Raw genomic sequence first — 17,802 nt, forward strand, 5'->3', positions numbered from 1 at the left:
TGTATGAGAGAGATCGAATTAGCCTTGCCTACAGTGGCCCATGGAAAGCATAAGAAACAACACAGATTTTGCCAAAAGGAGCAAAGACTAGCCTGTTAGCTCACAACCAGCACATAAATGGGGACTTCAGTCCTATAGCTACAACGAACTGCATTCAACCAATGACCTGAATAACCTCAAATTGGATGCATCCAGAGAACAATGAAACTGGATTCACCAGAAAGGAACAAACCTCTGGCAATACCTTATGAAACTAGCCGCACCATGATAGAATTCTGACCTACAGAAACTGTGAGACAATAAATTTGTTTTGAACTGCTGAGTTTGTGGTAATTTTCATTGCAGTAACAGAAATAATTTCAGATTTTGGTGTCAAGAAGTGGAGAGCTGCTTATACAAATACCTAAAAATGTAAAGTGGCTTTGCAGTTGGATGGGTGCAGGCTGTAAAATTTCTTACAAGAATAAAGAGAAATTCCAGCTCTTAGGAAAATGAAAAAAAAATTTTTTTTTACAGAATGAAAAGCTTAGATTCTGTTGAGTGGAAAAAAGCCTAGATTTCCTTAAATAAACCAATAAGTAAAAACATGAATGTTAAAAATAACAGGCTGGGCACAGTGGCTCATGCCTGTAATCGCAACACTTTGGGAGGCTGAGGTGGGAGGATGGCCTGAGCTCAGGAATTCGAGATCAGCCTGAGCAGTACAGCAAAACCTCATCTCTATTTTAAAAAATTCCCCAGGCATGGTGGTGTGTGCCTGTAGTTCCAGCTACTCAGGAGGCTGAGGCGGGTGGATCACTTGAGCCCAGAAGGTTGAGGCTGTAGTGAGGAGCCATAATCATGTCACTGCCCTTCAGCCATGGTGACACAGTGAGACCCTATCTCAAAAACAACAACAAAAAACCAGTAACAACTCTGCCACTGAGAATCCAGAGGGAGAAGGGATCAAGGTAGAGAAATCCTACATGGACTCAGAGAATACCTAAGTCATGTATGACTGCTAGTAGAAATCTAGTGTTTTGTAACACTGCTTGTAAGGGCTTAAAAGTGAGTTTCTAACTGAAGGAAGGAAGAGCTTTGTTACATAAAAAGACAGACCACTTAGCAAAATTGTCTCCCTGGGTTATGTGGAAAGCACAACTTGAAGACAGACCACTTAGCAAAATTGTCTCCCTTGGTTATGTGGAAAAAACAACTTGTAAAAATCAACTCTTTAGCTCAGAAGATTTCAGCAAAGTGTTGGACAAGTGGTCTTGTTTCTACTTACTGCTTAGAGTAAAATTCACTGAGAAAAATGAATAGTTGGAAGATTTATTAAACAAAAAGATAGCGAAACATGACAAAATCAGAAGTTTTCTGTCCATCTGTGGGCGGAGGTGGGGGTGAAAGGGGAGGTTAAATTAAGGAGATTCCTTGTCAGAGCAAAGCCTCATCTGTATTTACAGCCACTTCCCATCACCGGCATCACTGCCTGAGCTCTCGCCTCCTGTCAGGTCAGAAGCAACATTACATTCTCACAGGAATGCAAACCGTACTGTAAACTGCAAACGTGAGGGATCTAGGATGCATGTTCCTTATAAGAATCTAATGCCTGATGATCTGTCTCCTATCACCCCCAGATGGGATGGCATAGTTTCAGGAAAACAAGCTCAGGGCTCCCACTGATTCTAAATTATGGTGAACTGTATAATTGTTTCATTATATATTACACATAATAGTAATACAAATGAAGTGCACAATAAATGTAATGCACTTGATTCATCTAGTAACTATCCCCCGAACCCCACTACTCCCAGGTCTCTGGAAAAATTGTCTTCCATGAAACCAGTCCCTGGTACTCAAAAGGGTGGGGAACGCTGATTTAGAGAGAGACAAAAAAACAGTATGTGATTCTCAACTATTCCATGAACCCTCAGAAAAAACAAAAGATTCCTTCAGGCACCCGATCATTAAACAAGAAAAGTAAAAGTTAAGGAAAAAGGAAAGAAAGGGAAAAGCCAAGGTGAAAGAAAAAGAAAGAGGAAAGGAAAAGAAAAGGCAAGGGGTAAGGAAAGGTAAGGTAAGGTAAAGTAAAGTAAGGTAAGGTAAAAAGAAAAAGGAAAGGAAGTGGAGGGAAAGGAAAGGGAAAGATCAAAAGGCCAGAGAATTAAGTCTTTTTCAAGCAAGTAAAAGTGTGACTTACACATACCCAACACTTCTAAGAAATCTAAGGATATTGGACTTCAACCATTTTAGCAGAAGTCAAAAACAGACATGGGACAATCTCAGAAAAAAAATATATTAGCCTCTTGCCTAATACAATAAATCCCCATGACACACGCAAAATTTTTTTCAAAAGAAGCACTGCTAGCTTAAACGGAAAGGGACACAGAATCAATATAATGAAGACAGTTGGACTGACAGAATTCCAGAGGCAGGAAGCAGGAAATAAAACTATTCAGCTGCAAATACCGGCTATCTTTGAAAAAAATGGCACGAAAGACTCAAAGGGCGGAGCCACAGGCCAAAAAGGATTATTCTCAGGTCTTGAAACCTAATGGGAGTTTGTCCAGCTGCATTTCAAAATTTCTTTAGACAAATTTCTCTTACTTTCATGTCACCCTGTTTGAACCAGAATATCCCAAACTGTCCCACCACTGTACTTTGGGAAGCAGATAAAGAGGAATTATGTCCCAGGAGTTGCACTTAATAACTGATACCCAGAGAATAAGCATCTGATTTAAATGATACTTAGGACTTCAGAGCTGATTAATTTCAGATAAGATTTTTTTTTTTTTTGGACTGGGAACTTTAAGAGAGGGTGGATGTTATTTTACATTTGCCAGAGACATATTTGAGAACCGGGGTGAAGATGGTGTCAGGGAGAATGGTCCTTTCACAAAGATGTCCATAAACTAATCCTTATAAATCTTGAAAATATGTTACATGATATGGCAAAGAAATTTTTCAGGTATAATTAAGATTATGAACTTAAAATTGGGCAATTATCTTGGATTACCCTGGTGCATCAAATCTAATCATGTGAGCTCTTAAACTGAATAGTTTTCTGGCTAGATTCAAGAAGACGGATGTGATGGAGGGGAAGATCAGAAAGACTAAAAACATAAGATGGACTCCACTCACTGTTGCTTCAGGAAACCACCCTGCAAAGCATGAGAAGAAATGTGGGCAGGCTCTGGAAGCAAAAAATGGCCCTGGATGATGAACTGTAGGGAACAACAGTATCTCCATCGTGCAACAAAAAGAAACTAAATTTGGCTAAAAGTCTGGATATTCTTCGAAGTCAAGAGCCTCCAGTCCTGCAGATAGCTTATTTTATTTATTTATTTATTTTTTATTTTTTATTTTTTTTAAATTTTTTGAGACACTGTCTTGTTCTGTTACCCAGGCTGGGGTACAGCTGTGCCATTATAGCTCACCACAGCCTTTAACTTCTGGTAAAACAATCCTCCTACCTCAGCCTCCAGAGCAGCTAGAACTAGAGATAGGCACCACCATGCTCAGCTAATTAAAAAAAAAATTTTTTTTTCTGTAGACACAGGTTTCCATTGGGTTGTCCACCACCCAGGATGGTCTCCAATTCCTGATCTCAAGCAATCCTCACAATTGAGCCTTCCAAAGCAATGAGATTACAGATGTGAGCCACCACACCTGGCCAACATCTTAATTTTAACCTTGTATAATTCTACACGCAGAACTCTGTTGAGCCACATTTCTGACCTATAGAACTCTGAGATAAATTTGTCCTGTTTTAGATTAGTAAATTTGCTGAAATGTACCAACAGAAAAATAGAAAACTAGCACAAACAGAAAACATTTCAAAGGGAGAACTAGCAGGCTTTAGTTGCATAACTGGAAAAACTGGAATAACTGAAGGGTAACAGTAAGATTTTGATATTGATGGCTTAACTAACAAGATTATGAGTTGGCTCTGAGATTCTGACAGGACCTAAGTATGGACCTAAGTACTTAAATATGAATTAACATCAGATTCTGCAATTTTGGTATGTAATTCAAAATCCGGCAGATGGGAAGTGAAACAACCCAATAAATAGTAATACCTATTCCATCAAAAAATGAGTTTGGCTCTTGTGGCTGCAATTCAAATTCATCTTCATCCATGGCCTTTAATTCTCATTAGTCACAGCTCCTAAACCAGGGAATAAAGTATACCAAACATTAATTTTTATATCACATATTAAAATGTCATGATATTCACATTTCTGAAATGCTCAAATAATTTTTTACTAAGCTATCAATGTAAAATTAAAGGGAACAAATTGATTTCCAGTGATACATGGGCTGCAACAAGACAGGAAAGGGCAGGTAGATCAAATCAGATTGACAGTGTTTCTGTTTTTTTTGTTTTGTAAAGATTCTGGGTCTTGCTATGTTCCTCACACTAGCTTAATATTCCAGGGCTCAAGTAATTCTTCCTCCCTCAGCCTACTGAGTGGGTGGGACTACAGGCCGCCATATCTGGCTTTTTTAGGTGTTTTAAAAAGTTCAATTATCATCTTATATAAAATTCACAATGCTTAAGTATTTAGCATAACAAATTTTTACGTAAGTGTTAACTGGAATTTGCATTATTTATGTTAAGTACATAAGTGTTAACTGGTACTTGCATTATTTATGTTAAGATAACAGAACATTTCTTACACACTAGATGACTCCCTCTTGCCTTCTATCAGTAACCCCCATGATTTTTTTTTTTTTTTTTTTTGTAAACAGGGCATCTGGCTTTGTCATACAGGCTAAACTGTAAGTGGCACAGTTCACTGCAGCCTCAACTTCCCAGGCTCAAGCAATGCTCACCCCTCAGCCCAACTACTTGGGACTACAAGTATGTGCCACCAAACCTGGCTAATTTTTAAAACATCTTTTTGTATAGACAAGGTCTAACTATGTTGCCCAGGCTGGTGTCAAAGTCCTGAGCTTGAGCAATCCTCCCACCTCAGCCTCACAAAGTACTGGGATTACAGGAATGTTATTGTGTCTGGCACCCATGATTAACTCTCAACTTTAACACATTCTGTAGGTTTTTGCTGCAAGACTGTATTACATCTCTATATTTAACATAGTCTCCAGTCTTTCTACAGTAAATTAGCAAAATGGTAAAAAACTCAAAATTCCTAATAATTATAAGCACTCCTCAGATTTCTGTGTAGCTTAAAAGCCCTCCCCATTCTTTCCCCTCAGAGACAGGGTCTCACCCTGTCACCCAGACTGGAGTGCAGTGGCATGATCATAGCTCACTGCAGCCTCCAACTCCTAGGCTCAAGTAATCCTCTTACTTCAGCCTCCCAAGCAGCTAGGACTAATGGCACATGCCACTATGTCCAGCTCCCTTACTGTATTTTTAGCACATGTTATGGTCACTTATGTGTGTCAATTTTCAAATATTAAACTATATGATAAGGCAATATGCAAGTGAGAAACAAACGGATTTCCAAAGTGTTTCTCTGAAACAGATCTACTCAATTTAAAGAAAGTGTGTTTTATGACATTCAAACTGCTTCAAATAAAAAGGCCATGATGACTATACTAATATTTTGTCAACCACAGAAAAAGAAAAAGGACACCTGCTCTAAATAAGATGTCACTGCTCCCTCTACCCAAACAATCTCTGGCTTCATTCATTTTTCCCCTCTTAAAAAAATCTAATTATAAAATTATAAATGCAAACTAATCTTCTCTGCATAATTAAAGAAAACCACATGAAATTAAGGCAATGAATGATGGAATAAATGTGATTTGTTGGATTATTGAAGTGACCTTCCAATTTCCCTAAAAACAGCAATTTCATTAGTTCTAATAAAAGATCAACTTGTGGGCCGGGCATGGTGGCTCACGCCTGTAATCCCAGGACTTTAGGAGGCTGAGGCGGGTGGATCACAAGGTCAGGAGATCAAGACCATCTGGTGTCTTGACAGTAGAGACAGTGAAACCCTGTCTCTACTAAAAATACAAAAAATTAGCCGGGCATTGTGACGGGCATCTGTAGTCCCAGCTACTCAGAAGGCTGAGGCAGGAGAATGGTGTGAACCCGGGAGACGGAGCTCACAGTGGGCCAAGATCATGCCACTGCACTCCAGCCTGGGCGACAGAGCGAGACTCCATCTCAAAAAAAAAAAAAAAAACAGATCAACTTGTAGCGTAATTTTCCTGTTTCAGGTATTCATCTTCCTTAGCCTGTCTGTTAGAGTCTGACAGATGATCAGTTTCTTTAATTTTGAAACTCCCTCCTACCTCTTTGTTTATATGATATCTTAGTTCTCTTCTCACCTTCTTAACTGATGGCTCCTATAGTCTTGTCCAAGGTTTCGCATTCAGCTTTCCTCTCTACTACTTTCTCATTTATTTCCACAGTTTTTAATGACGACTTACATGAAGATGATCCCCAAAAATCCACACACTGAGAAGGACCTAAAATTTCCATCAGACCGTTTACTGAACATCTTCAAAAATTAAAACCCAGATTTTTCCTGGCACAATCACTATGGCCTTTTCCTCCTTCCCTGACAGTTGGTTTCTCAGATCTTGTCAATTTCTTCTCCACAATTTCTCTGTCATGTTTGCCCTGCTTGTATTCCCATTATCACCAATCACTCTAAGCTTCCTATTTTCTGATCCCTAGAAATGAAAATAGCTTCTGAAATGGCCTTTGTAACACTTCCAAAACAAATGACTAGGAAACCTATTATAAGAAGGGGGTCTTGTAATGCCAACTAACAAGGCATTCCTACAATCTGTAGCCAGATGAATCTTCTTGAAGCACTGCTTTGATCACTCCCTTACCAAGAAGCAGTCTCCAATATTCAGTGACCTCCACATTATTAACCCAAGCTACCACATGACTTATTTACTGTTATTACTCAACTTTGCAACCTAGCTGGACAGCATGTCATTCTTCAAACAATCTTTATGTTTTTACCCTGGCACTCAACATCCTAGAATTTTCTAGGAGGTGAGGTCTTGAAAAAGTGGAGCTATACCTAGTCAACTGTCATTAGCAGGGTCAATAACTGCTAATATTTACAAATAATTATAAATGCAGGAAAATGTCACTATCAGTGACCTAGGGACATAGTGCTAGTGTCTCATGTATGTAACCAGACATCTGTGCCACAGATAGCTAAATTCTGGTTTAATCATTCTGAAACAGGCAATAAAGAGAAAAGAGCTCAAACAAGTGAGAAACCAACCACGAACTGCTACGTTCTAGGACTCTATTCAGCACAACACCTACAAACTCTAAATCTTGAATGAAAGAGGGTTAAGTATAATTTTACGTCATATACATATCCCTACTATGTACTTGAGCCTATGATAAGGGCTGCCCACCAATCCAATCTTCACTATAGTGAGCAATCATTCTTCAACAACACATTTGACTGATTATTGTCCTATTTTATCACAGCGAAAACTGACAGAGGCACAAGAGGTTCTTTTGCACTTCACTGTAAAGATGACCACACCTTTACGTTAGTAAGCTTTCTTGGGTTACAACTGCCAATTTCTTCCTACAACTAAAACAAAACCATGCTCTTAATGGTAATAATATTATCACAATTTTGATAAGGTGAAAAATAAGTTCCCATGATTTAACAGTAATTTCCCATGCCTTTGTAGTAAGAACCAAGCTTAGAGATCAGCTGAATTGGAAGACAAATAAGCAGAATGATCCAGAGGATCCACTCTGAAAAATAATTTAGGCCAGGTGTGGTGGCTTAATCCTGTAATCCCAGCATTTTGAGAGACCACGGGAGGGGGATCACTGGAGTCCAGGAGTTCTAGACAAGTCTAGGCAAATAGTTGGATCCCTTCTCTACAAAAAAATTTAAAAATTAGCTGGACGTCGTGGTGCACCTGTGGTCCCAGCTACTTGGGAAGCTGAGGTAAGAAGGATCATTTGAGCCTGAGAGGTCATGTAGCCATGACAGTGAGCTATGATTACACCACTGCACTCCAGCCTGGGTGACAGAGCAAGACAATGTCTCTATAAAAAACTGCAAAATTAGCCAGATGTGGTGGTGCATGCCTTCAGTCCTAGCTACAGTGGTATGAAGATGAGAAAACAACTAATAGCTAGTAAACCAAAAAAGGAGAAATAAAGCAATGTAAAGTAGAAAACCATTCTACAAACATATATATGAGTGTGTGTTTGTGTGTGTATGTGTATATATATGGGTTTTTTTGGTGTGTTTTTTTTTTGAGACAGGGTCTTGCTCTGTCACCCAGGATGGAGTGCAGTGGTGTGACCATGACTCACTACCACCTCGACCTCCCAGGCTCAAGCAATCCTCCCATCTCAGTCTCCAGAGTAGCTGAGACTACAGGCACTTACCAACATGCCTGGCTAATTTTTTTTTTTTTTTTTTTTGTAGACATGAGGGTCTCAGTAGATTGACCAAGCTGGTCTTTCACTCGTGGCCTCAAGGTAACTGCCTGTCTCTGCCTCCAAAGTGCTGGGATTATAAATGTAAGCCATCACAGCCAGCAATACTGCTAAAATAATCTCGATAAAGGCTCTTGAATAATTTATTAGCTTTCACAAGTAATGTAAGAGTGCCTATTTCCCAAAAACTAATAAGCATCACAGACTTTAATTTTTTGGCCAGGTTGGGTGCCGTGGCTCACCCCAGTAATCCTAGCACTCTGGGAGGCTAAGGCAGGTGGAATGCTTGAACCCAGGAATTTAAACCCAGCCTGGCCAACATGGTGAAACCCCATCTTTACAAACAATACAAAAATTAGCCAATCATGATAGTGGGTACCTGTAGTCAGTTATCTGGGGTTTGAGGAGGGAGAACTGCTTGAGCCCAGGAGGTTGAGGCTGCAGTGAGCCATAATCTTGTCACTGTACTCCAGCCTGGGCAACAGAACTAAACTGTCTCAAAAAAAAGGAAAAAAAAATGTGACTGTGCATGGTGGCTCACACTTGAAATAGCAAAGGCAAGAGGATTGTTTGAGGCCAGGAGTTCAATACCAGCTTGGGCGACAGAGTGAAACTCTTTCTCTACTAAAAAAAAAAATTAGTTGGGTGTGGTGGCACACCCCTGTAGTCCCAGCCATTAAGAAGGATGAGGAGAGAGGATGGCTTGAGCCTAGGAGTTTGAGCTTGCAGTAAGCTATGAAGCTTTTTAATACCCTGTCTCAAAAAAAGAAAAAGTAATAATAACTACTAACCCCCTTACTGAAAACAAACAAACATTTGTATCCAATGTGTTTTTTCTGGAAAGTCTGCTTGTGCATTTCATACATCTCTCTATCAAGTTTCATCTCACTGATGTGATGTTATGTGTGTTTATAATGTTATGTGATCTACTGTTATACTTCTACTTATCCATCATATATTTAAATTTTTTAAGCAACCCCATCAGATTTTGATTGGAACTGCATCAATCTACACTGATCAATCTGAAAAGAAATAGCATCTTTAAAATATTAACTTTTCTACTCCATATCTATTCTTTAATTTAGGTCCTCTTAGATTTAATATATGAATATATGAGAAAGATTGTTTCATTACATTTACTTCAAAGCACTGGATGTTAGCCTGCTATAGGCTTCTTTAATAAAGTCAGAAATAAAAGTCAAATGTTAGTCTTTTTAACTTGTATCCATGTTTGTTTTAATTTATTCTAACTTCACCCATTTTTAAAAGGTGGCATAATTTGTTAGATGCAAAAATCTGTTAAGCCCTTTGTATAAACCATCTATTTAACTCACCATAAGTAGTAGATATGACCAACCCTATTTTCCAATTAAGGAAATTGAAGCTTAAAATGCTAAGAAGGCTGCTCAATGACACACTATGGCAAAAGAAGATCTTTCATTTATGGTGTCAAACCACCAAGTCTATTGTTTGTCTCAGTACTCTGTATCATAATCTGTGACTTCATTCCATTTTATTCCTCATATAAATTTCAACTACTTATTTTTTAATCTTTTAATTCCTTATTCTCTAGTTTCAGTTGTTTCACAATATCTTCATTTAGTCTACTTTATCTGAATGTTCATTATCTTAGTCTCAAGAGTTTTATGGTTGCAGAGGAAAACAAAAGTCCTAAGAATGAACATATTTAGCATGTTACTAGTCTCTAAAGTAGTACTTGCACACATTTAGGGAATGGATGTAAAAAGACAAAAATCAAAACTTTTGTTTTTATATATTGTAACATCTCATCCTTTAAATGTCTACCTTGTATGTTTAAAAATAAGTAATAGTTTAACAAGATATGTGAATAAGAAAAACTGGAGATTACTCAACTAAAAAATGCAAGCACTCCTCCCTTTATAAACTGTAACTGCTTCCCACTCAACACAGTCTTTGTTAATCAGTCTGAATGGTAAATACAGCAACATGCTGACAATACAAAGTAATTACAAAGCAATTATGTTGTAAGATGAAAAATGTAAATCCTACAATATATGTATAAAAAACTGGTGAATGTGAAAAAAAAAAGTTCAATCACAGTCATGGCCATTGGCTTAAACATAGATCTCCCTTTATAACTGTAGAAAGAAATTATAACTGTAGAAAGAAAAACACAACTGTAAGCTCGGAAGCTATTTTTTTCCAAAGGAGAATTATGTGAATATCAAGACCTGCAACAGCTCTTAGAAAACTGACAAAGCCCTTGAATATATTTTCTTTATTATCATGCAGTGCGTTTCAATGAAAATACCATTACCGTACTATCACACAATTCTGTCAGCCAAAACAGAATCCACCATTTAATTCATTCTGTTCATTCAAATAATTAGTACACAGGATTACAATTACATCTGATTTTTGAAAGATGAAACAAATTCATAATTTTTATTTCATGTATAGAAATAAAATCTCAAGCTACTTTGCACCATATTATAAAACTTTTATCCTGATTTTCCATGGTCCAACTTTCTTCCATATCAAAATACTCAGAAAACATTAATATGGCATGTTATACACATTTCTTTGATATCACTGTAATGCTTTTAACTTCTATTTAGCTTTCCTCAAAAATTTTTTTTTTTGAGACGGAGTCTCACTCTTTTTGCCCAGGCTGGAGTGCACTGGCGCAGGCGCAATCTTGGCTCACTGCAACCTCCACTTTCCAGGTTCCAAGCAATTCTCGTCTCAGCCTCCTGAGTAGCTGGGATTACAGGTGCCCGCCACCAAGCCCAGCTAATTTTTTTTTTGTATTTTTTTTTTTTTAGTAGAGATGGGGTTTCAGCATGTTTGGCCAGGATGGTTTCAAACTCCTGACCTCAGGTGATCCACCCGTTTCAGCCTCCCAAAGTGCTGGCATTACAGGCAGAAAGCCACTGTGCCTGGCCCAAATATTTTTAATTTAATATATCCTATTTATCTCAAAAATTCATCTTTTTTTTTTTCTTATCTGCTACTCCACTCAACCAATCTTTTCAAGATAAAGCAAATTTTAAACTTCCCTTTTTTTCCTGGCCACCAAACCCTATCTTCAAGTAGAAGTTTAAATAGAAAATAAACACACTGATTTTCTACTGCCTGAAATCAAGTAACTGGGTTTAACATTAAAACAAAATAACTGAAAAGACGTAAGTAGAAGCAATTTATTTATAAGCTGTTGTTTAAAAAGATGGTGAGATAAAATCATTCAGTACAATAAAAAGTCAGAAGAGATGGGAACTCATATGAAATATTGGCAAACAGACAACATAAAATACAATGGAAAGAGATTTAAAAATATTTCCTAAATAAGAGATTAAACACACCTGGAAATGATACTCACTCAATGGGTTATGTTTAAAATCCTCCTTGTGGCCAGCCAGGGTGGCTCATGTCTATAATCCCAGCACTTTGGGAGGCCAAGGTGATTGGATTGCTTGAGCCCAGGAGTTCAAGACCAGCCTGGGCAACATAGTGAGATCCCATCTCTTAAAAAAAAAAAACCTCCTTGCATGCCTTTGTTAATAGGAGATTAAAATTAAAACCATTACATATTCTAGTTTTTTAAAAAATTATACAATTTTTATAAGAGGTAGAAAAAGATTTTTTAAAAAGGCATTTTAATAAACAAAAAAGCCAGAAATTAGCCAAAACACATTTTAAGATAAGAATCATCATCATTGTTGAAATACATCATGTCTTAATGTTAAAAAGAAAATAGTGACATAATATGCAATAGTCCTAAACACAGGCACCTAACAATACAGCCCAATAAATAAATACATAAATTTGAAAACACAGGGAAAAACTTAAATAATTCAGGGGTAACAAGTAAAATATCTATAGAGGCTGGGTGCAGTGGCTCATGCCTCTAATCCCAGCACTTTGGGAAGCTAAGGTGGGAGGATCACTTGAGGTCAGGCGTTTGAGACCAGCCTGGCCAACATGGTCCTGGCCAATATGGTTAAACCTCATCTCTACTAAAAACACACAAAAAATTAGCCAGGTGTCATGGCATGCAACTACTTGGGAAGCTCAGGCACAAGAATTGCTTGGACCTGGAGGCACAGGTTGCAGTAAGCCGACATCGTACTACTCCACTCCAGCCTGGGCAACAGAGTGAAATGCTGAGTCAAAAGAGGGGAGGGGAGGGCAGGGGAGCAGCTTTAATTGAACATACTGTAAAAAGTGAAATTAAATACGAATGTGCTAAGCCTCCTACATATGCACACACAGAAAACTGAAAAAAAAAAAGGCATAATAAACTCAAGCAAAACGGAACAAAAGATACGGACAAAAAGCATCAACAAAAAAATTGCTTAAAAAATATAATCAAATTCCTATTTGGCAAGGAAAAATGGCAAAATGTAAAAACCTTATCAGAAAAAAGCAAACTGACAGAATTATACATGTTTTATAAGTCATAAGATAAAACTATAAATATTTATATCCTATTTATAAACATATTTCTAGGACATTAAAAATTCTGTATAAGCAACAAGAACATACTCAAGAAAAGCCAAAGACATATCACCATGAAAGAAACTTTCAATAGATCAAATGACAAAAAAATATTCATGGCCAGGCATGGTGGCTCACTTCTGTAATCCAGCACTTTGGGAGACCAAGGCAGACAGATCACCTGACGTCAGGAGTTCGAGACCAGCATGACCAACATGGAGAAACCCCATGTCTACTAAAAATACAAAATTAGCTGGGCATTGTGGCCCATGCCTGTAATCCCGGCAACTCAGGAGGCTGAGGCAGGAGAATCGCTTGAACCCGGGAGGCAAAGGTTGCAGTGAGCCAAGATTGCACCACTGACTGCAACCTGGGCAACAGAACGAAGACTCTGTCTCAAAAAAAAAAAAAAAAAAAAAATCATAAAAAGACTCCAAGTACAAGTAAATATACAAAGAAATTCTAAGTTCAAAGAAACAATGAATCCCTTTTTAATAGGCAACCTGTGTCCAGAAAGAGAGAAACCCTCATTACGTGAATTTAACATAACCTTATCAAACTGTGAAAAAAAAAATTACAGGACTGTAATTTTGTTTCTATTTTATTAGCATCTATGAGACTGTGCAGATAGGACTACAATAAGGCAATGTAAATATTAAACATCCAGGTGATTCAAAGAACGTTTTAAGTTAGAAACTCTGTTAACGCAATTAAGCACATTAATAAATTAAAGGAGAAAATCAACAGATGCAACCAAAGTTATCTTAAAAATTCAACTCCTCCTTTATATTAAAAAAAAACTCTAAAATTGTGAATGGAAGGAAGCTTAAAGAATATCTTCCCAAGAAAACCTTTTAACATCAGTATTTAAGGATAAAACACTGGAAGCACTTCTTTTAAAAAATCTAGACCACCGGAAAAGAAATCTAACATCACTCTTCACAGATAATATAACTGTACAAAAAATGCAAAAAAACATCGTTGTTACTGCTAAATCTCACTATGTCTACATGCTCACAATTGTAGCATGAGCCTTTATATACCACTAAGAAAAAACATTGCCAAGTAAATTGATATACTGGAGTTCTTTTAGATTTATTCACACCGTTTCTAAAAATCATACACCACTCTTATGCATACATAGAAAGAAAAATAACATCCAAAGGAAATTGATTCAGGGTATTGATAAAATTTATTTGAATTCAGAGTACTACTTTTACTCACTTTTCTATTCACTGCTGTTCAATGTCCTTATCTTTCTAACAATAGAGTCACCTTGATAATAACAGTGCCAATGATGAAGCATACTAAATTATCATCTCTAGAATATTCTTTCAAGTCAAAGACATCTACTTTCCAAGTTCTGATGCTAGTGCTTTACCATTTGACAAGTCTGTTTCATCTTTTCCCCTCAACTGAACCACGCTAATTTATGGTAAGGAACTGCTCTCCAAAATTAGAAAATATATAATAAACACATTACAACGTATTTGTACTCAACCTATGACCAATTAACCTCTGACTGAACCAAGGGCCAATCAAACCTGCCTCTGGCCATTTCCTTCAGCCAGGCACAGTGGCTCATGCCTGTAATCCCGGCTGAGCCTTTGAGAGGCTGAGGCAGGCAGATCACGAGGTCAGGAGTTCAAAACCAGCCTGGTGAAACGCCATCTCTACTAAAAATATATAAAATATATATAATTAGCCAAGCATGGTGGTACACGCCTGTAATCTCAACCACTCAGGAAGCTGAGGCAGGAGAATTGCTTGAATCCAGGAAGCGGACATTGCAGTGAGCTGAGATCATGCCACTGTACTCCAGCCTGGGCAACAGAGCGAGACTGCTTCTTTAAATAAATAAATAAAAATTGTTTCAATTTATCCAAAGGAAATTTATTTTATTTACAGTTACACTGTTTGGCATGTATCAGCAACCTGATTAGTGCCAAAAATGGATGCAATTCATTTGAAGTGATAACAAAATGAACAACTTATAAATTGGAAAACTGATTATACAACCCTATCCATGGTAAAATACATTCAGATTTTAGAAGTGCTAAAATATGAAGATTTATACATCTCAGAAGCTATGAAATATGATCACGGAATTTTCAGCAAGGCTGCTGAAAGTCAATAGGATTTCTATTACAAATTACAACAACTGGTAAGTATAACTTTTTGAAATTGTTATTCATAATGGCAACAAAAGTCACACAACATCTTGGTATAGTTATCCAAAATTTTCCAAGATCTCTATAAAAAGCAATATAATATATTGTAGGTATAGTATGTTAGTACAACCCCAGTGGAAAACTGTAAAGAGATTTCTCAAAGAACTATATTTATCATAGAGCTATTCACTGTTGCAAAGATATGGAAACAACCTATGTGTCCATCAATAAATGAATGGAGAAAGAAAATGTGGCACAGCTGGGGCCATGGCTCATGTCTGTAATCCCAAGACTTTTGGAGGCTGAGACAGGAGGATCACCTGGACCCAAGAGTTCAAGGCCAGCTTGGGTAACATAGTGAAAAACTGCCTCTACCAAAAAGTAAACAAAAAAAGAAAAATTTACACAGGAATGGTGGTGTGCACCTGTAGCCCCAGCTACTGGGGAGGCTGAGGTGGAAGGATCATGTGAGCCCGGGGAGTCAAGGCTGCATTGAGCCATGATCAGGCACTGCACTCCAGCCTGGGTAACAGAAGTGAGACCCTGTCTCAAAAAAAAATTAAAAAAAAAAAAATAGCCCTGGCACTACAGCCTAGATAACAGGAGAGAGGCCCTGTCTCAAAAAAAAAAAACAAAAAAAAATGCAAATTGCAAATTTGTGAAGTTCCATATTTAAAAAATAAAAATAACCAAAAAAAAAGAAAGAAAAATTAGCCAGACACTTTGGCTCACACCACTAATCCCAAAAATTTTGGAGGCCAAGGTGGGAGGCTCGCTTGAGCTCAGGATTTCAAGACCAGCCTGAGCAACATAGTGACACCCCTATCTCTACAAAAAATACAAAAATTAGGCTCAGGCACGGTGGCTTATACCTGTAATCCCAGCACTTTGGGAGGCTGACATAGCCTGGTCATTTGAGGCCAAGAGTTCAAGACCAGCCTTGCCAACATGGTGAAAACTCGTCTCTACCAAAAATACAAAAATTAACTAGGCATGGTGAGATGCACCTGTAGTCCCAGCTACAGGTGCTGGGACTACACCTGGGAGGCTGAGGCACGAGAATCGCTTGAACCTGAGAGGTGGAGGTTGCAATGAGCAACACTGCATTCCAGCCTGGGTGAGAGTGAGACCCTGTCTCAAAAAAGAAAAAAAAAAATTAGCCAGTCACGGTGAGTGTCCTATACTCCCTGCTACAAAGGAGGCTGAGGTGGGAGGATCACTTAAGTTCAGGAATTCAAGACCAGTCTGAGCAACATAGTGAGACCCCATCTCTACAAAAATACATAAAAATTATCTGGACATGGTAGTGTGCACCTATACTCTAAGCTACACAGAAGGCTGAGGTGGAAGGATCACTTGAGCCCAGGAATTCAAGGCTGTAGTGAGTTATGATCATGCCACAGGACTCCAGTCTGTGCAACACAGTGGGACTCTGTTTCAAAAGAAAAAAAAACAGTGGTATATATACTCAACAGAATACTATTCAGCTATTAAAATAAGAATGAAATCATGTCTTTTGCAGCAACATGGGTGGAACTGAAGGCTATTATCTTAAGTGAAATACACCAGGTACAGAAAGACAAATGCCATGTTATCTCATAAGTGGGAGCTAACTAATGTGTACACATGGACTTGACACTAGAGACTCAGAAGGCTAAAGGGGTGGAAGGGAGTTGGATAATGAGAGATTACTTAATGGGTATAATGTATGTTACTTAGAAGACAGCTACTCTACCATCTCTATGTATACATTTCTATGTATGTAACAAATGCACCTATGTATATGCCATGCAATCTGTGTATGTACTTGTACCCCATAAATTTCCACACACACACATATTGTGTATGTATGGACAGTGGACCTAGATGGTCAAATTCAAAACCTACTCCAGCACTTAATTACATGTATATATAATATCATGGCCTATAGACTTTCTTATCAGAAATGCAGTATAAAGCTAGGGAAGGTGGATCACTCACACTTGTAATCCTAGCACTTTGGAAGGCAGAGATGGGAGGATCACTGGAACCCAGGAGTTCAAAGCCTGCCTGGGCAACACAGTGAGTCCTCATTTCCATAAAAAATAAAAAACTAGCTGGGTGTGCACGGTGGTTTGTGCCTGTAGTTCCAACCACTTGGTAGGCTGAAGTAAGAGGATCGCTTGAGCCCAGAAGTCCAAGAGTGAAGTGAGCCATAATTATGCATCAGTACACTCCAGCTTGGTAACAGCAAGACCCCCTCTCATATTAAAAAAAAAAAAAAGGTATAAAATATTTTACTTTAGGGAGTGATACATAGATTAAATGGGCTAATATATTAATAAACCTCAAGAACAGTGCTAGAGGCCGGGTGCGGTGCCTCACACCCGTAATCCCAGCACTTTGGGAGACCAAGGCAGGCGGATCACCTGAGGTCAAGAGTTCAAGACCAGCCTAGCCAACGTGGTAAAACCCCATCTCTATAAAAATACAAAAATTAGCCAGGCATGATGGCAGGTGCCTGTAATCCCAGCTACTTTGGAGGCTGGGGCAGAAGAATCGTTTGAACCCGGGAGGTTGCAATGACCTGAAATCGGGCCATGGCACTCCAGCCTGGGTGACAGAGTGAGATTCCATCTCAAAAAAAAAAAAAAAAAGTGCTAGCACACAAAAAGTATTTATGATTATGTACTAAATTCACCAAAACCGTGTGTGTCTCTGTGTATGTATATATTCTATAAATGTGATACATATATAAAACCTAAAAGTTTT

The 17,802-nt window shown here is 38.1% G+C and overlaps 1 protein-coding gene across 5 annotated transcripts in view; it reads right to left on the reverse strand.

Annotated features, from left to right (window-relative positions):
- ZFY (zinc finger protein Y-linked) overlaps window positions 1-17,802 on the reverse strand; it is a 50,366-nt gene that overhangs the window by 24,397 nt on the left and 8,167 nt on the right. For all 5 annotated transcript variants that reach the window (XM_009445717.5, XM_054677199.2, XM_009445712.5 and 2 more), the window contains 1 exon segment: window positions 4,062-4,150. In XM_009445717.5, coding sequence (XP_009443992.1) covers window positions 4,062-4,122 — 61 coding nt within the window. In that variant the 5' untranslated portion in view covers window positions 4,123-4,150.

The sequence above is a fragment of the Pan troglodytes genome, chromosome Y (assembly GCF_028858775.2).
Source record: "Pan troglodytes isolate AG18354 chromosome Y, NHGRI_mPanTro3-v2.0_pri, whole genome shotgun sequence".
Classification (NCBI taxonomy): Eukaryota; Metazoa; Chordata; class Mammalia; order Primates; family Hominidae; genus Pan; species Pan troglodytes.